Source organism: Poecilia reticulata, chromosome 11, assembly GCF_904066995.2.
Source record: "Poecilia reticulata chromosome 11, P_reticulata-male-v2, whole genome shotgun sequence".
Lineage (NCBI taxonomy): Eukaryota > Metazoa > Chordata > Actinopteri > Cyprinodontiformes > Poeciliidae > Poecilia > Poecilia reticulata.
The window spans coordinates 13,004,573-13,024,758 of NC_088840.1; the positions used below are offsets into that span (position 1 = coordinate 13,004,573).

Below are 20,186 nucleotides of genomic sequence, written 5' to 3' on the forward strand. Positions count from 1 at the left end.
GCTGCATTAACTCATTCTGTCAATAAAAGCTTTTGTTACTCATGATTGTAATCGTATTTCTGTATGTGATAACATCTGACATACACACATGAAAACCAGAGTGCAGCAGATAATGTGAAAATATATTTGTGTCATTCTCAAAACTTTTGGCCATGACTGTATTTGCAGGAACGTCTCTCACATTTTCCTGTGCACTCTCTAAGAGCCATTCCCCTGTACGCTGAAGATCTTCAAGGCTGACGGCTAACAAAGGACTGAAGTGAAACGGGATGCAGAGAAACAAAACCAGTCGCGACAGCACTCAAGTTTATTCAACCTTTAGACACTCTGTGAGACAAACGTGTCTGCAGATGACGACAGAAGTCACATTTGAAGTAGAAAGTGTACTTTTATTATTTCAAACTTTACTTTACACCCGGAGAGGTCTGCACCTCATACCTGTCTCCTTTATTCTCACTTTCTGACACATTTATTATTGAAAAAAAGAAAAGTCTCTAAAGTCTCCTTCGCCCCCTCCCCCTGTTCTGATGAGAGTCAATGAACGAGCTGCTCGGACTCCATGTCTTCCTGATACAACAAGGAGGAATACTGCAAACTGGCTAAAACAAGGCAACATGATATATACAAAAAGAGAGAAGAAGAGAAACAGGTACAAAACAAATTTGCTGTAACCCCTCCCACCCCCTCCATGATGTGACCCTCTTTTATTTTTTCTTCTGTAAATAGAACCAACAAAACAATCATCGTCTGGTTATTTACATGCACACTACTACTTCCCACCCCAACAAATAAAAATAAAAATACACACTAATGCCTCATCCCAAAGCCATCTCATCTGAACTCATGCCCAACAGATATTCCTGGAAACAAAAACAGAAATTGGCACCTTTTATCAGGACATCGCATGGAGGGATTACTGTTCAACAGCTGCATTACAGTCCAAAATAACACCAGTCACACGGAGTGTGTGTGTGTGTGAGAGAGATTATTGCACGACAGACTTAACACTCTGATTGCTTGTTTGTTTAGTTCTTCTGTACCAGAACAAACACTGATTTATGCGAGGCTGATCCTTTAAGGAGTTATGGTTTCGATGCCCTCTCCTACGGGCCTGAGGTGTGCAGTTGCAGCAGCATGGGAGGAAAGAAAGACGGCTTTGGGAGGAGGAAACTGCAAGACTGCTCTAGCTTTAACGTCACACTCTAAAACGACAACAGGTACGAGCTGTGCCTCGGTCTATCGCGCAGCTCCGCCCCCTCCAAAAACATCCACCCACACACACACACACACACACACACACACACACACACACACACACACACACACACACACACACACACACACACACACACACAGGAGCATTCACCCCAACAAAGAAATCAAACAAACACAGGCGTAAAGTGGTCGTAGAGTCCAGAGGACAAACACGAAGCACCAGCTCGGAGGTGCGCAGTCGTATCACACACACCCATGTACAGACACACACACATTTCGACTCGGGAGGAAGCGCTCAGAGCTGGCAGTTTTGAGTGAATCTTCTCTGAATTCCCTCCAGCTCCTCTCCGCACCGGGAACCGCTGGTTTGTCCCTGAGCTCTGCAACGTTCGTTTCAGGGCTGATTTCAGTTTTCCTTCCTCGGACACAAAACACACACACGCAAACATGCTCACACCGTCTCTCCTCTCCGGGGTCAAAGGTCCGCTCCTCGGGTAAACTGCGACACAAACGAGTGAGTGTAATCGGGGGTGGGGTGGTGGGCGACCTGCCGCTTCTTTCTTTCTTTCCATCCACAGTGACAACTTCAGGCTTGGGCCTCAAGGGGGCGCTACCGACACTTAACCAGCCCTGGGAGGAGGAGAGGATTAAATCACAGTCAAAATTAATTCCCTTTGATATAAGAGATACAGCATATTTTATTACGATTTTATATGTTCAAATTAAACATATTAGTGCATAACTTATTTCTGGAGGGGAAATTATACATTGTTTTTTTAATTTATTTGATAGAATCCACTAAACTCTGACCTTTATTTGTAATTTGCCTCTATGCTAATAGGTTGGAGACCAACCTTTTGCTGCAGTTACAGCTGAACTTTAACTAGACCTTTCTAATAAATGAATATGTTAAAATGGTCTGACTATATGTTTAGGTTTGTCCCATTGATGGGTTAAAGAGCGCAGAGAGTTTTTCCAAAGTTTGTTATACTGGTTCAGAAACGTCTCCACATCTTTATTCCCATGATGCTCTCCAATGTTTGCTATTACATCACTGATGCCTTCTCAGTAAGCTGGATTTATACCGAGATCTCTGTTGACTAATTAAACGACTTCCGAAAGAAATCGATTGAACTGAGCTTTTATACAGGGACAACAGAACAAAAGGGACGTAACAATACAAATACATGCTTATCTTTCCTTCTGTTTCACAATTATGGACTCCATTATGATGGCTCGTTATACATAAATCCCAATAAAATTCATTGAGGTTTTTGGTTGTATTGTGACAAAACGTGGAGTAGTTCAACATGTGTGAATACTTTGCGACTCACGTGTAAAGAGGCTGTAGCTGCAGATGAGAGGACTTCTGGGGTGGCTGGTAGCCGTACGAGTCGAATCCACCAATAAAGTCAACTTGAAAAAGGCAAAAAAAAAAAAAGAGAAAGAGAAATATAGCATCAATATCACTAAGTGTTCTAGTTTAATCAGAATCTATAACAATAAGAGAGTTTATGAATTCATCTGACTGTATCTTGGATTTACAGCAACATCTTCTGTTTTGCACAGAGACCTTTAAATGGATGGTTGCTGATTTTGTGACCACAAAATGCATCTTTTTTTTTTTTTCTACAGCTGAGCAGTTTTTCACCTCTCTTACCACAAGGCTCCCCGACCCTGACGGCAGGATGACATTTGGTCCCCCACCAGCCTGACTTGCTAAAGATCCAGAGGTTTCAAAACATTTTTAATTGACACTCTGACTCTGGCCTCACGGAATGTCGATTTTTAAGAGTGTCTCAGAGAAATGGACCTCTATCTCCCTGGAGAAACAATATGAAATAGCCCAGTAGCCAGTTTATTCTAATAACTCAAAATGGGAAAAAATGAGAGAACATTCCACTCAAACTATAGGCGACTAGATTAGTAGGTCATCGCGCATCTGCTTTCCTTCAAAGGTGTGTTTTCTATTCTCTCCTTTTTTCAAGAGTAGCTAATAGACTTAGGTCTGTTGCACATTTAAGTGATTTACCAGAGGAACCATTAAATCTGACCAAGCAGATTATATAATATTTTTCATTGCACTGCAACTCATAAATGAGTCATAATTACTCACGAGGATGATGCGGTCATTTACCAACACCCATATAAAATGTAATACTGAGGACGACACATGCTGATAGGCATTATTTCCATTATCCATATGAGAGCAAAACCTTTCAGACTTCAAAGAAAGGACATCAATGATATGTGCTAGGTCCTACACCAACTTTTTTGTCTCATAGAGTGAGAATTAAACTCCGATGAGAAAGGCCCGCCAGACACACAGATGGCCGGCCCGACAGACAGCCGCTGTGGCGGTGAGAGTACTACAGCCCACGTAATGCTTCCCACAGACGGGGAGATCAGATCACCCGGAGGGAATCCTGCGCACTGAGATCTCTAAGCATGACTCACGCAGGAGAAGACAATGAGATGGCATCTCTCTCACACCCAAAACCTACTGAGCGCCACCACCACCACCCCTCCCAAAAAAGAACATCCTCGGCAGCAGGACGAGTCGACCCGATACCGTTGTCACGACACTAGCAGACCCCCAGAGAGCACTCACAGCTGTCCTCGTCATCCTGGAAGACTTTGCTCACGTAGCAGGCGTACACGAAGCCGAAGAGCTGTTGAGAAGTTGGAAATATTCCAGTCAGAGAGCACGTTTTGGTTTAACAGTCTTCGAAAAATAACAACAACAACAACGGGTGCCGACGCAAACTTTAATAGGAAGACTCGTGTCAAGACACTTACAGCCAAAAGGATCTGGATGGCCGAACTCAACACCTCGATGTACTGGTAGTCGAGGAGACATCCCGACACCGTGATGACGTGATGGTCGTCGGGGGCCATCCGAGAGTCCAGCACTGGCGTCACGAGGCAGCCGGGCCCGTGCTCCATCCACCACGAACGATGGAGGGACGTGTTGAAAGTCATGAGAAAGTCCCTATCCTGGAAAATGTCTGATTGGTCAGCAATGTTTCTCCGCACAACATAAAGGGACTTTCAGAGCACCAATCAGTCTTCAGACGTTACAGACTTTTAAAGACCGGCGGGAGAGGTCTGGTACCTTTAAACATGCTCTAATTCTTCTTTACTTAGGTGCAATCTCTATGCAAGAAGGGAATCTTAAAGCTACACAGCAAACCATCGTTTACAAAAGACAGACTACGTTCTTTATTAAATTAGAAACTGTGAAAGCAGAGCAACTCTGAAATTTTAAGTTAAACTGTGCCAATTCAAAACCTGAAATTGTCAAATTTCAAAAGTGGATACACAACATCACCATTAGGATTGTTTGACCTGAATGAAATAAATGCAATTATCAATTTTATACTGTTTAGGCAAGTATCATGTTGACGCTAGACACATATGTATATCACATAATTCACTATCTACTGCCCAGGATTAAATCTCGTTGGCTATTTTTTTCTAACTCATTCAGATTTTCAAAACAACTACAATTATTTCTGACAATATTTCTGCCGCATGTTGTTAGTTGACAGAAATTTCTATCCTGGTTTTAGTCATTGGGTTTGAAATGAAGGATGACAGTTTATTATTACTAAAATTAACACCGTGTGAAAAGTGTGAATCTATGTTCATGGCAGACTAATTCAATTTCTTCTGGTAGAATTGTGACTATTTCCAGAGGAGATAAAAAATTTAAAAAAATATTGAATTTTGAGATAACTGATTAATGTATTTATGGAAATCACAATGGTGATGCTGGAGTCTGGCCCAACACATCCATTATGGACCGAAGCATTACTGATATCGATTATTTTCTGGTGTCATGACAGCGATACTGAAAGGTGAAACAGTTGTAACACAAGCTCTGCTAATTTTTTCTACCCTAATCATCTCACTTTCTCAAAGGAATTTTGGTTTCTTAACATAGCAGATAATCTGAAATAGATTATATAAAAATAGATTATATAAAAAGTAGTAAAATAGGCTTTTATTAGAGTAACACATGGACTCTCACAGAATTGAATGTGTTTACCTGCGACAGGTTTCCCACTTCCAGGTAGAAACAAATAATGAAGGAGTTCCATCCAACCCACAGGACCAGCCATACTGCATACTGCCAGAAAGATCCAATCAAAAGTGCTTTCATGAAATTAAATCAGTTCAGTGACAGGAATGTGGAATGCTGATAGGGGTGGGCAGGGGGTGGGGGAGTACGAGGCACTCACAAAAATGAGGTATCTGAAGCGAAACTGCACAGTGCCAAACATGCCCAGGATGACGGCCATAATGTGCAGGAAGTTGGCCAGGATGGGAGCCCACTGGTAGCCCAGAAAGTCAAACACCTGCCTCTGAAGGGCCGCCACCTACGGAGGTTCAGATGCACACACACAAAGTCCTGTCAGTGGAGGGATAATCAAAAGCACGCAGGGACATAAAGCATCCTCACTTAATCAAGGTATCACACACGCACAGAGTGACAGGGACACACATACACGAGGCTGCCGCAGCTGTTACCATGGAAACTGCCTGGAGCACCAGCCAGTCCAGGGACTGTAAAAAAGACCACCCCTTACAAAACAAAAAAATAAATAAAAAAATAAAAAATAGCTGGGCCAAACTAATGAGAATATATGGGCCAAATCCCTCTGCTGCACAAAACTCATCAGCACAGCAAACAATGGCCACAATGAGCAGTTCTAACGAGGCTGCTAGGCACACTCACAGCATGTCCTAAACATTATAAAAGGAATGTCTTAACACTTTATTACCTGCATTACATAAAACCTAAACAAGGCTTTTGCTGTCACAGGGATTTTAAATCCATCAAAGGTTTATGCAGTATGTAAATTAGCTAAATCAGGTAGAATTGATCATAACTCAACCACTAGATGGCAGCAAAGTGATGCATGGTATGTGCTGATTATGCATTAACAGGCATCGGTGTCTCTGTGACTGTAAGCCAGTTAAGTTTGGCCGTTTTTCATATAGTCGAGCTGGGCTGCTGCCCCAGGCCAGTAGGAGGCGCTGAAGATATCTGAGCTCTGAAAACCTGAAATGTGTAGAATGTTTATCAAGAATGAGGCTAATTTCTAAACAAGCTTTAAATATTAATGACATTTCAAGTAATTCAGTTTTTGATTTATACATGTATCTGTTTCCATGAATGACAGTTTTCTATTACAACCAATTCAAATGGCAACGTCTTGCTGAATTGAATATGTACTTGCCAAACAACGTAGGCCTGTCTCGATAACAAATTTTGCCAGACGATAAACTGTCCCAAAACTTATATTGTTATTTTGAGACAATTTCCAACTAATATTATCGTAACAATGGAAGAATAATGCAACACTTTCTCAAAGATCAATAAACTTTACATTTTGATGAACATTTAAGCATTGGAACTGGAAAACATTTTAAATATCCAAAATAAATAAACAAAACAACAGAAACGACAACTAAAATGAATTCTGAAGTCTCCGTAGACAAAACTGTCTTTCAAAAAAGGGATAACTGAAACCAAAGCATCAAACTGAAGACCAGTTTCGGAACAAAGGAGAGAGAAAAAAGAAAAACGATGAATCGAGCAAATGTAAATGATTGAGTTTGCTTTAGTTTATCTTGGGATTAATCAACTTATTGTTTATTGTGACAGGCCCACAAACAAGTAATAAAAACAACATTTTCTACAACATTCTTAGCCTGCTCTTTATTAATGATCATTCTACCACTCTATCAACACCATCAGTTTTATTGTGGGTGTGCTAAGGAAATACGAAACTATAGTGTTAAAATGGACAACACGGAAAAAAATTAGATCTCGGACACTTTTTATGGCACATTAACGGTGCTGTGGTGCCTGGTGACCTTAGCAGGAAGTAGGGCCCCTAATTATATTCCGTTTAGGGCCCCGTACGTTCATGGGCGAGTTCTTCTAAAGATTCACATGATTTTGCCTACACCAACATGCAGAGGCTACCCTGTTCCCTCTCCTTCAGGGAACCACAGCCTCGCCTGTAATGTGGGATGGCGCCCCAGCAGCTGCAGCTCAAAGCTATGTGTGTGTGTGAGTGTGTGACTGTACAAGGAGGCTGGACAAAAATGTCTGATTACAATGTGTGTGTCTGTAGCACGCCGCTCTAATTATATCTTGGTGGTTAGAGAGGCAGTCTCAGCTGTGGACACACAAACACACACATGTATTAAAACAGAGCCGACCCAAGGCAAAAAGTGAACTAAGCAGCTGCTTGGGGCTCCCAAACGAGGGTGATTTATCAGTGCTAATCATGTAAAACAAAACTTCTGGTCCTTAATGTTAAATATTACAAGTGAATCAGTGTAGTCATGTTGTAACAAGTTTTAAAATACATGTGGAACAAATTAATGTAGTAAAAGTAAGCCAGCTGGTTTCACTCTGCGTTTTCTACCTCAAAAACAGGAAAACTAATTAAATCTATGACAACAGGAAAAAAATATTAATACAAACGCCTGTCATGCTAAATGTATCAGTTATGATGGATGAATTTCTGAGATCTCTGTATCTTTTTAAAAAAAAAAAGAAGCAATTTTCCTCAAAAACCTGCTGTATCAAATGATATACTTGTTTTATGCCCTCTAGTGGAGGACCTAAGTACAACTGAAGAAAAGTGCCAGTGTCAACCAAAATTCATAGATGGCAGTGTGAACTTTCAAGAAACAGCTTCCTCGTGAAATGCAAACTCTTAATGTTGGAATGATTACAGAACATGAAATGTTTTTCAAATTTTATTTCCTTTAAAAAAACAGTCTAACAGAGTCATACAGTAAGTAATGTAAATATGAAATGCTTCATGGCGATACTTCAAGTACAAAATTATATTATGGGTCAGTATGTATGTTTTATACCTTCAAATTAGATAGAAAAAGCAAAAACTTCAACTCTATATTGTTGAACGCTTTATGTAAATATATAATGTAATATTAATGTAACTATATCAATATTTAGATATTTTGTCAAAGCATCTAAAAAACATAGTTTGTAAAGTATAAGATTTTCCTACTACTGCTTATTTTTTATCAGAGTTTAAAGAGTTAATACATTTGGTGTGAATTAAATGTAACTTGGAGAACTGCAGGGATTTAAACTTGAGTGATAGTCAAGGAACATTAGTAGAGACTTATGTTGGTTACAATATGTGCCTAGGGCCCCATTCAGTCTTGGACCGGCTCTGTATCAAAGCATGCTCACTTACCAGCTGCAGTGAACAGATCACCAACAGCGTGCATCTGCCGTCACACTTCCCCATTTTGGAGGGCTCGGGTCGCGGCTTGGAGCCGCGGAGGCTCCGGGGAAACGACGAGTCCCCGGTCAGATCCAGACTGCCTTCCCGTCTCAGCTCACACCATTCCCGGGATGAACAGACCTGCACAAGGCCGCCGCCACCGCAGCCGCTTCCTCCGGCGCTTCCACTCACAGTAGCTGATCCATCTCTAGCCTCCGCTTTTGTCTACACAATTCCAGTCGCGGGAATGTTTTCAGCGGGAGGAAAAGAGAGAGGTGATGAGAAGGAAGGAGGTGCTGGGGGAGTCCGCTTCACACCGGCCTGCTGCTGCTGCTGCTGCTGCTGCGAGGTCCGACCGACTCCGAATCACCTCGGCCACACCTTCCGGAGAGGGGGGAGACACACAAAGGCACAAAGAGAGACGGAAAGCTGTCACAATCTGCCCCAGGCTGCAGACTGAAATGAACATCATATGATACCGGATCACACGGAGGTGGGGAGGCAGCGGGGAGGAGGGGACCGACCCCGCATTAACACTACGGCTAACGGTCGGGTCCTCAGCCGCGGACACAAAGCAGCCCGCCCGGACTCCTCCTTCCACGGCGGGTTTCCATCCCATTCTCCCCGCTGGGATCCCACTCTGCTAGGAGAAGCTAAAAAATAAAGAATCAAGTTAACGGGGATATCTACTCACCAGCACCGGCTCTGGCCTCCAACGTCTCCGTCTCGCAGCGTCTTTTGTCAACAATCCGTGCCGGGGCGAGCGCAGGAGGAGCCGGGGGGGGGGGGGCAGAGAGGGAGCGGGATGAGGGGGTGGGGGCCCACAGTCACCGCGAGCCTCCCCCCCCCCTCAAAGATGAGGAGCTGTGAGGTTTCTGCAGGGGCGTTCAAAAGAACTACAGACACCAGGGAGAGTGGTGGGTACTGGGCACCCCTTTCACCTATAAGGCTCCTAGAAAGTTTCTTATGTATGTTTGGTAATCATGAATTTAAGAGCGGACAGGCTGATCACACTAACAGTAAACTTTTTCACATTAAATATACTTTTATTTATCCTATTGCGATATGGCAGCAACGGCCAAACAACTTACACATATAAGAAATCAATACAATCTAGTCCAGAAATTAATGTGTAATACATGGCAGTCATTAGTAACACTAATTATTAGCAAAAAAAAATTCTGTCTAGTGGATGACAACTTCAAGATGTTTCCTATGCAGAGAAGCTGATCACATGTGTTGGTCGTCCATTTCGTCCACATAAACTCTTCTCAAGTTCTGAAGGTTCTGTCGCCTCTTCCACGCTCTTTAGTCAGTTCTTTACATAAATTTGCATTTGGGTTCCGAATGCAAAGTCCGTTGACTGACCGGGTCAGCCGCCTAATGGGTTTCTTTTTGCTCCCTGAAACCAGCTCAGAGTTTCCATGTCTGTGTGTTTGGCATCAATCTCTTGCTGAAAAATCCAATTCGGTTCCATCTTCAGATTATTATCAAGAATGATGCTGTAATCCATAAATCCTTCCATTAGTTACCTGACTGAAGACTGCAATAATTAGGACTGGATTTGTGTGTATGTCACTGATTTTAAATTTGTATTCATTTCTGGACATAATCTGGATGTTTGCCTTCTTTTGCTCCTTGAGTCCTTGTTGTTGTTAGCTATAAATTGATTTGAATAAAAATACTAACCAAGCGTTTTTAGGATGATGCGCAATACCTTTCCACCTCAAAACATTGAGTATGAAGTCCACCCATCCGTTCACCGTCTATATCCGCTTACCCTTGCAGGGAAGCGTGATGGCTGGTGCCAATCTCAAAAAATCAACTCCATTTCTGACATTCCCCCTTCATTGCATCATCCCAACAATGCTTCTCCAAGATGTCCATTGGTGCCGTTCAGAACCACATTTAGGGGCATTGTAGTTAATATGATGAGCTAAGCAGACGCAAAAGTTCCACCAGGTGTTTGCTAATTGCTGCTGCTGCTGCTAGTCTGGTGGAGCTTGGCTGGAGGCTGAAGCTTAAAGGCGGAGCTTTGCGTAAATAGGTGGTGCATTGTATGACCAGCCGTTAAGGCGTCAGATTCAAGGATTTCTCAAACATGCATGAATGAGTCAAAGCAACACTCCGTGTTTAGTGACATTATAACATGATGTGGAACTCAGAAAAGTAAAATTTATACAATACTCCCCAATTTAAGAGATCACAAAAGTGGTTAAAGAGGTTCAGCCAAATGCGGAGAGCGAGTCAGTGTGTTATCGTCGACATCAGTGTGGACTCCGGCCGAGGAGAGTCCAGTTTGTGATTATTGTTCAGAGGGGAAATAAAATGCACACTTTAACAGCCGTGGTTCATTTCTGCCAGACCTCAAGCCATGCCTTCTTCCAATAAAGTTTGCTAAGTCAGCAAACACTGGCGGTAGATAATGACCGCTTTATGAGCATGGAAAAAAGCACCCACCATGTAATAGAGTTATTTCATTCAGTCTGTACATGTTAGTTCATAAAGTGAACAAACAGCGGACATAATCGTTAAGAAAACTGGCCTCTGGTTTTATAATGCACGCATGATGTAACTGAGCCTCGGGCACATTAAATAGTATTTTTTTCTGTTTTAGGTTTGTTCCTCCCTTATTAAAATTGTTTGTGGAAGAAATTATGGAATGATATACAGAGGTTTATGTCTTGTCAACTTAACTTTTGACCAAAAGTTCTCAAAACTCTTCTAAATTTGCACTAAAACTTTTGTTAAAATTTTGAATCTGACCTTGGCACCAACCAATTCATGTGAATTCTCTTCACACTAGATGAATAATTGGACAAGGCCCACAGCATGTTCCTTTTATTCTACTTCATTATTATGATTTAAAGCTTAACAACCAATATTGGAAAACCAATTCAAGCAGCTAAGTCTTAAAGAGGCATTCACAATATAAGCTCAAACATTTCTAAAGATATTGGTCTAAAATACCCGTTAAAGCCATCACACATTAAACCTACATAGCTACCATGGGTCCATGTAGCCTAGCTTAACTCCATTTGGGTCCCACATGTATGTTTCAGGCTAGGAAAAAAGTCAAAGGAATTTACATATTAGTGTCATTCAACCCAACACTTATGTGTCTTAACAAGGTTTATACACAACATATTTCCGTCATTTCAGCATAAGAGCCACAGATTTTCAGCCAGGTCAAAGTCTGGTCTATTCCAGAAGTCTGTCCTGTTGAAACATCCAACCATGTCCCAGTTTCCATCCAGCTCTTGATTTGAGGTTCAGTCCCCCTTTGTGTACTGCACCAGTAACCATGGTAGCGCGCCATCAAACTAACATGGTCAACAGCTGGTTTAGATTTCTATCTTTGAAGGCACCCATTGTGGAGCAGTGCCTCGTTTCTTAGTCAGCACATTCAGTTCTTAGTGATATAAAACTGTATTTTTTTTTTTTTTTTGGTCACAGAACACTGAGAATCACAGTGAGAGATTCTCAGAGACCAAAAGTTCACAGAGTATCTCTGGTGTTAGACCATTTCTCATCGAGCTGTAAACCGATTCTAATGTACCCTGAAGGTCACGGTAGGAATACAGCAACAGTGACATCATCTGCAAAAAGAGACCCTGGTTTTCTTTAACCCGACACTCTTCATTATGCCTTTAGAACCTCTCCATGCTCACCACAAACACGACTGGAGACAAGGAGCAGTTCTGGCGGAGTCCAACCCACAGTAGCAAGAAGATCAACTTTGTGTTGAGAATGTTGTTTTGGTGATGTATGGACTGGAAATCCCTTAAGTGTCCAAACACTCCAACAGCAACCCAAATAAAATCCCTGGAGAAACCTAGTAGGAAGCCTTCTTGAGATATATATTAAAGTTGTTATTTTTTCCCCAAACTATGAACAAAAATGTTCTCTAAAACAAAATACGCTCCAAAACAACGGCGCATTGTGAGAACTGGTAATCACATAATCACTAAAGGATTGTAAAATATTTATAGGAAAGCTGTAACTATTGGGAAAAGCTGCAGGATCATTTCTAGGGCCAAAATATGTGAAGCAGAAAACGGTTTACTGTGTGCATGAAGACAGGACTCCAAAAACTCCCAAGCCTCAAAATGCTTAAAACAACATGCTATAATTACTTCTACTTTTTCTTGTTTGAAAATTATTTCAATGTTCAAGAAGTAAAAGAAAAACAAATGTAGCAAAACCCATAGCAGCAGCTTTTGTATCCCTTCTTAAAAAACAGCTTTGTCTGTTTTAAATGCTAGCCAGGACAAATGTAAATCTTCTCCCCCGCATGATAGTAAAACACCAGAGACAAAATGATATGACAAGAGTTGTTTTTACTGAATACCAAAAGTTTATTTTAAAAAAAAGAAATAAATCAAAGTAAAAAAAAAAAAAGAAAGAAAGAAAAAGAAAAAAAGGGCCATTTTTGAGGCTGACTGATGGTAATAAAGTTCATCCTGAGGTTGTTCTGAGGCGAGACGAAGCATGTAAAATAAACTCCATCAGTGCCCATAAAACACTTCCGAGGCAGGCCGCTCACAAACTCACACACAATCAAACATCCACACACACACACACACACACTTTCTCTACTGAATTTCTCCCATGTACAGACGTTTATCACTGGAGCCAGACAGCACTGCAGAGAGAAAACAGATGAGCAGCCCAATAAAATTAACAGACTTGATCCATTTAGAAGCTGCATCAATACTGCATTTGGGGTTAGTTTGTGACCTAAAGAGGAAGATAAACACGTCTTTGATGCTTCAAAGGTTTCTGCTCTAAGCTGCAGCAGCTGAGCGACTGACTCACCGACAGGCTCCTCTGGGTGGAAGACCACCTCGTTGACAGAGCCGGCGTGACCCGGCAGCTTGTACAGGATCCGTCTGGACGTGGTGTCCCAGATGTACACAAATCTGGGAGAGGAGACAGCAGCAGAAAGAGTCACTTTACATAATCTGCGCTGGTGTTTTTAAGTCTGTCCGCCATCTTTGAAAGGAAGATGGCGAACTGTTACAGAGGAACAGAAAAAAATTCAGAAAGGTCTAACATCTAACTCGTTTTTTTTTTTAGATTTAGTAGCTTTTTCATAATGTCTCTGTACAGACATATCAAACTGGAAAATACAGTCGGAATATTTTTATTTATTGTCACGTTACAATCACATCCTATTTGATTATTATGATAGAAGGAAAAATTTTTGAATGTGAAAGAAAATTTAATTGTTTTCAGAATTTTTAGATATAAAAATATGAAAGGTGTGGCATGCTTTTTAGTGGCGACACCTCCTCAATATGAGTTTAAACAGAAAACTTTTGTTAGTTTTGAATATTAATGTCTAACCCTAAAAACAAAGTGTAGGGTTGATGTTACTAAATGGTAATTGGACTGAACTTATATAGTGCTTTACCAGTCATTTTGACCACTCAGCGCTTTGCATTAGAGCTGCAAGCATCTCACACTTTGAGTTCAAGAATCAGATAATGTAAGTCAGTTTTTCAAAAGATACAATGGACAAATCATTAGTACCAGAAATGAAGTAATTGAGACAACATACATGTATAAAGTAAGCATATCTTAAAGCTACAGTAGCCTACAAAGGTGAACAAATTCATGTTAAATTGAAAGAATTTTGTGATTTGAAAGAAATCACAAAAGACACCGAGAGATTTCAAACATTCTGTTACTATTCGCGTGCAGGTTGATTTTGAATTCTGCAAATTTTATCCAACGCTCTGACAAAGCCTTTATTGTTGACTCTACAGTTCTAGATTATTCTGCAATTCAAGGTCGTTGCTAGTACAGGAAACAATTTACGGTGTTGTCTGGCGGTTTGTTTGTTACCTGTCAGCTGAACCTGCTGCGATCTTACTGCCGTCAGTGGACCAGGAGCACCTCAGCAGGTTCTGAACAAACAGCAAAACACGCAACAGGCTGCATTAGCAATGAGACATGATCTGCGAGTCATTCAGGGCAGCAATTAGTTCGAGCAAATATAAAGGCATTTACTGACTGAATGATGGGTTTCCATTACAAAACAGCGGAATGAAGCTTAATCAGTGTGAAAAAACTTCCTAGTTTTAGTGTTTAATTAATAAACTCTTTGACCTGCTTTCCCTGCTAATAAATCAGGATTACCTTCTCGAAGTTGTGAACGTTACCCTGGAAAATCTTCACGCATCTCTCCTTGGGCGCGAACGGTCGCACGTCCCAGATCCGCACTGTGTGAAAGACGCGCAGTTCTAAAACAACAGAACTCATCCTCCACATTATGAGCCACAAGAAACCCAAACGCCACCTGTGTTGTCCATGGAGTTCGACAGGAGATACGATCCCTCGGAGCTCAGGCTGAGTCCGGTCACAGAGTCGCCGTGGCCGTGCATGTTGTAGATCAGCTTGTTCTGACGCAGGTCCCACACCTGCACGACGAGTGGGTTGAGAAACGGTTTTCACAAAGAACACACAGAGAGCTTTAAAGTAGGCCATCTGATGCAGATGGTGGAGATAGTGCACGTTTCTGAGGGGCCAGGGCACTTGCCATGAGTTCTGAGTCATGGTGGTAAAAACCAACGGTTATAAGGGGCATCAGCAGGAGTCGAAGAAAACGGTGGGATTGTCAAACTTTTTTTTTTCTATAAATACCCACAGAGTTTCTGGAGTCTCTCAAAAGATAAACTGTTTTTGTTCTGTTTAATTCCGGGGCGGTTACACTTTACTCAACAGTACGCCAACTGCGTACTGCGTACCGGAAAAATAATGTTTTCTTTTCGATAGTTAAACTAATTGAAATTCAGACAAACCTGCAAAACCAAAGAATTTTAACAAGTTAAAATTCTACCGGCTGTTATGTTTGTATTTCCTCAGAGGATTACAGTGAGTATTGACATGGCCTCAAAGTGTTGCTTTATCACTTTTTCCAGCAATGATGGGTAGCCCAGGAAAAACATGCAATTAGAGGATAAAATATCAGAGAGCACAACATGCAACCAACCACGTCTTATTTTATCCTCCAGTATAGTTCTATTTGGACCAAAAATATTTAAACTCGCACAAGTTCATGTTTACATTTCTTTGAAGAAATAACACGTGTGGCCTATTTTTTTTTTTTTTTTGCAATAGTACACAATGCTGTGATACGCGGTGGCACAGAATGAATAGAGAATGAAACGAAATCAGCCACAGTCTAAAGGAGTACTTTGAAACAAAATGCTCAGAAAGCCTGATGAAGACCACATGAAAGAAACAAGTAAGAATTGAAAACTACATATAAATTGTTACATTCAAAAACTATTAAAATTCTCAGTTATTTACATCCCCCAGTTTAACGTTTGTTTAATGAAACCAGAGCAAGTGCCAGAGTCACTAGAGGTTAGGGTTAGGACTCACCCTGCGGCTGTTTGGAGCACAGAGTAACATAGTTTAGTCTCCTTCTCACCTGCCGGTCAGCTGGCTGAAACATGCCTACCACACTTCTACCTCACAAGACAAAATAAGCTAGAAATATTCAGTGTAACAAAAAGTGAAAAATCAAGGTGTAGAAAGTAGCTGGGAGACAACATTCTCATTAGGGTAACATTGTTTTAAAACAACAACAACAAGTAGGTCATGACTTCATTTCTCTAATTAGCACATCAATGAGGTCATAACAGAGTTTTAGTAACCTGACTTCACTTTGGACACATAAACTCGTTTTCATTGAGGCCTAATTTCTAAAACAGATGCCTTTCCTTCATGTTTTAATGCCGCCGTTATTAAAACGCAAAATGGGTCCGAGAGCTCGACCGAAAGTGCGACCATTAAGATTGCGTTTGTAATTGCATGCAGTTTTAGAGCACTGCGAGGTCGGCGTCCCTCGTTAAAAATAACAAAACCTTCAGTCACGTAAACGAAAGGCAACATCTGCGCAGTAATTATGGCTGTTTATCTGCCAGGTGGTCCAAGAGAAAGGTGAGGAGAACCCGCTCCTCTTCGTTTAGCAGAGGTGAAAACACGACAGATGCAAAAAACAAACAAACAAAAAAGCAGTTTAGCTCAATGTTCACTAAAAGAAAAAAAAAAAGCTGCGATTCATGATTGTTGATTATGGTTGACATTATTCCAACTTCAACGATATTGTATAATTTTGAAGCAGTTTGAATAACTGATGGTTTTCCGTTTTAAATAATGTAACCAAATCAAGTTTTAAATTTTTCATTAATTTACTAAAGGTTTCCCTGAGGCTACCATACCGGCCCGTGCCTTAAGAGGACAAAAATCGGTGTACAAAAACTCACATTATTCTCTCTTTTTTCTCATCCATTATTGCTATTCTTCTAAAAGTGTCTGTGACATTTATCGTTTTATACCCTCATCGTCTGAGTCAGGTGTGGGCGTCTAATTAAGTGAGACTCCAACTGATTAAAACATAACATGAAATTTGGAATTTAGAAGCGACCAAATCCTGCATTTGTTGTGCAGCCTCACTATAACGCAGTTCACATTAAAATTCAATTTGAAAAGTTAAAAAAAACCAACAAAATTAAAAGTGTATTACTTTCTATCGTTAATACTGAATGTTTAATTGTCAGTGCAGCCATGTTTAGGATTGTTTAGTATCTTTGATTTTAGTACCTTGATGTCATTGTCGATGCCTCCAGACAGAATCTGATCGCTGGTGTCATTAAACGTCACGGCCAGCACCTGGTATGTGTTCTGAAAAGTGTGGATGGCCCCTTTTTTGCGGATGTCCCAAAGCTGTAACGTGACAAAAAGCACTGCATTTAAGTTATGACCGACTTTAAAGTGCAAAAATGTGGTCGGGTATGCATTTCATTTCAATACTAAGCCACTGAGCCGTTACATGGATTATTTTAACACGTAACCCACCTTCACTGTCCCGTCATCACTGCCAGTGCACACCAGCTGGGGCCCCCGACGAGCCGGATAGCAGGTGTTAACAAAAGAGGTGTGGCCCTTCAGACGCTTGATCCTCTCGCCGGTCTCGCTGTCCCACACGCCCACGGTCTTGTCTGTGCTCGCCGAGAACAACAAGCTGGAATACATAAAAACGTATCACTGCCAAAAGAAGAATTTATAAACGTTTACAGCAAACATTTCTATAAAATAAAAAAACAAAAACAAATAAGAGATTGGGATAACCATCTCTGACAGCTGCCCACACCTGCCATCTGTGTTGTAATGCAGCTCCATCACTGCTCCACTGTGGCCCTTCAGGGTGGCGAAGTTGTCGCAGTCTCCATAGACGTTCCACATCACTGCAGCAACGTCACACAGCAAACAATATGTTATTGACAGGAACAGTGGTCCGTCGGCCGCGCTCTGGTCCACTGGTTGATGGAGTTTAACTTTTGGCAGCTACTCACGTATGAGCCTGTCAAATCCTGAGGAGGTCAGCGTGGCTCCGTTGGGGTGAAACTTGCAGCAGTAGACCTCGCCCTCGTGGCCTGACATCAGCATGATGGGGGCCTGCAGGCTGGAGGTCCGTGGAGGGCCCTATGGGAGCACAAACATTTATAGTTTCTGCATCACACGTGCCTAATTCATTATGATGCAAACACAAAAAGGATGTGCTGACATTTTGCTGTACTTTTGATTAAAAAAGCATGATTTCCAAGAAGGAAAACTGACAATGTTTCAGTGAAGATAACACATTAGATAACAGCAAATTACCTCATTAATTAAGCAATCATAAGCAGACTTAGTGGTTCCCTAGAACAGTTTTAAAGTCGGATCGACTTTAAAACTCTGTAAGACTTGAATTATGTAAAGACACGCTTTATAACAGATTATTACTGCTTAGGGTGACAATCAATATCCAGGTGATCATGATTAATGCCTAAATGTATTGAACTGATCGCATGTGTGACATTTAAGGCATACAACTGAACAATTTAGATCAAACACATCGATGTATTTTTGTTTAAGATGTTTTCTTGCTTAACTAACAAGTCATCTTCTATATAATTTATTTTAAAATAATCTCTGTGTTCAGTAACTACTTTTAAATCACCCTATAAAAAGCTAATGTAAGTATCATTTATGTAAAAGAAGCAGATATGAGGACGCAGCAGCAGCAGCAGCAGCTATGGTTCGTACCGCGGCCACGAGCTGCTGGGTCTGAGCCGCCGCCACCAGCTCCATCCGGGGCCGCTTCATGGCGGAGGGAACCACCGCCATGTCGCCGGCTCTCTTCAAAGGCTCAATCATCCCGGAACAGCCGAAAAAGAGCAGAAAATCCCTCAAAACAAGGCTACAGTTTGTCCAAGAAAATGAATGGACTTTGTTGAACTAAAAAGAATGTCGACGGAAGCAGTAACAACGGAGAAGACGGAACATGGAAATACTTCCGCTAGATAGAAGGATTGTTATTGGTCAAAGTTTGAGCCGGATGCGATGATTGGCTATTCTGCTTCTTGGGTAGGGTTTTACACCGGATGTAAAACATTCACTGTTCTGTTAACACGAAAGGTACAGCATTGACTTATATTTTCCTAGGCTTGTTGTCCAAGTTAGCACTGTTCCTTCTTTAATAATCATAAATCTGCATGAAATATTAGCTTGATAAGACTGAATATATGAATGTGGGGTTTTTAAACATTTATGTGATACCTTCCGCCTCTGTGTTACTTGACAAAACGTAAACAGTGTGTTCCATCGGCTATTATTTTCGTTTTACTGTCTGAAATGCATCGTCCAGCAGCATTTAAAATGTACTCCGTTTAGAATCATAAATTTCGACGTATTTTATTTGGGTTTTATATGCTTGACCAACAGAAAGTAGCGCATTACTGTGAAGTACACAATACGTTGCTTTTAAAAGGTTTTACTGATTGTATACTCCTTTTGGGTATGCTTCGATTTTCGGTCATTTCTCTTTTCAAAATAACAGAAGCCCAGTCAGATTGGACAGAGAGCGTTTGTTAACATTATTTTCAAGTCTATCCACGGTAGCTCAATTGGACCTAGAGCTGGGTTTTAACTGCATGGGTTTTTATCTATTCCATTTCATTGTAATATGTTTAAGTTCAGTATTCTGCCTGAAGGTGAATCTGGAAGAACAGATTTTCATCCAGGATTCACTTTTATGTAGCTCTGTCATTCTTCCTATAAACTCAGGACAGATTTGTATGTCCCTGCTGAAGAAAAGCACCTCCACAGCATGATGTTGCCACTACCATGCTTTCCCGTGAGATGATGCGTCTAAATTTGGGAGCTTTGGATGTTTTTTTTTTTATCTTCCTTACCATCCTGTTCAAAATGTGTGCTTACAAGACAAAATTTGGTCCTCTTCCAGCCTTGTCTGTCACCATCCAAATGAATGTAAACATTTTAATTATCTGTAATTAATTTTCAGCAATAAGCTTTATTCCTCTATCTTATTAAGATCAACATACCTTATCCTTAGTAGAATGGTATGTTCTCGTTTATTTCCCATTTTGAAATGTGCTTCTATTTCAGGTCTCATTTGTAGCTCAGGAAAACAGGAAGTCATGATTATAAATTAAAAGTTTGGCACTGATTAACGTAAAAAAAAATTATATTGCATAAGCAATGATAACAGCTTTAGTTATTGCATATTTTATTTGATTACTGACCAAATAAATGTTCTGAAATTTGGGTTTCAGAATATGCTGCTGGAATAATAATAATAATAATAATAATAATAATAATAATAATAATAATAAT

At 40.8% G+C, this 20,186-nt stretch overlaps 2 protein-coding genes and 2 long non-coding RNA genes across 5 annotated transcripts in view; 2 read left to right on the forward strand and 2 right to left on the reverse strand.

The window, feature by feature from the left end:
* The window catches only part of LOC145553776 (uncharacterized), a 35,924-nt gene that overhangs the window by 12,291 nt on the left and 3,447 nt on the right, over window positions 1-20,186 (forward strand). The window lies entirely within an intron of this gene.
* On the reverse strand, window positions 290-9,280 carry nkain1 (sodium/potassium transporting ATPase interacting 1). 2 transcript variants are annotated; one of them, XM_008421844.3, is made up of 8 exons: window positions 9,190-9,280; window positions 8,466-8,876; window positions 5,460-5,597; window positions 5,267-5,347; window positions 4,015-4,212; window positions 3,827-3,887; window positions 2,550-2,631; window positions 290-1,845 (listed from the first exon to the last, which is right to left on the reverse strand). In XM_008421844.3, the coding sequence occupies exons 2-8, from the start codon at window positions 8,517-8,519 to the stop codon at window positions 1,836-1,838; spliced, it is 624 nt and encodes a 207-aa protein (XP_008420066.1). In that variant the 5' UTR covers window positions 8,520-8,876; window positions 9,190-9,280; the 3' UTR covers window positions 290-1,835. The 2 variants fall into 2 exon arrangements, with proteins under 2 accessions (XP_008420066.1, XP_017162976.1); XM_017307487.2 differs by lacking the exon at window positions 9,190-9,280 and having other exon boundaries at window positions 8,466-9,025.
* LOC108166718 (uncharacterized) lies at window positions 9,427-13,011 on the forward strand. Its single transcript, XR_001777068.2, has 2 exons — window positions 9,427-10,384; window positions 10,449-13,011. It is a non-coding gene; the product is annotated as an uncharacterized LOC108166718 (long non-coding RNA).
* snrnp40 (small nuclear ribonucleoprotein 40 (U5)) lies at window positions 12,816-18,813 on the reverse strand. Its single transcript, XM_008421849.3, has 10 exons — window positions 18,597-18,813; window positions 17,864-17,993; window positions 17,662-17,755; window positions 17,367-17,532; window positions 17,112-17,234; window positions 14,800-14,920; window positions 14,640-14,722; window positions 14,346-14,407; window positions 13,314-13,417; window positions 12,816-13,140 (listed from the first exon to the last, which is right to left on the reverse strand). The coding sequence occupies exons 1-10, from the start codon at window positions 18,705-18,707 to the stop codon at window positions 13,091-13,093; spliced, it is 1,044 nt and encodes a 347-aa protein (XP_008420071.2). The 5' UTR covers window positions 18,708-18,813; the 3' UTR covers window positions 12,816-13,090.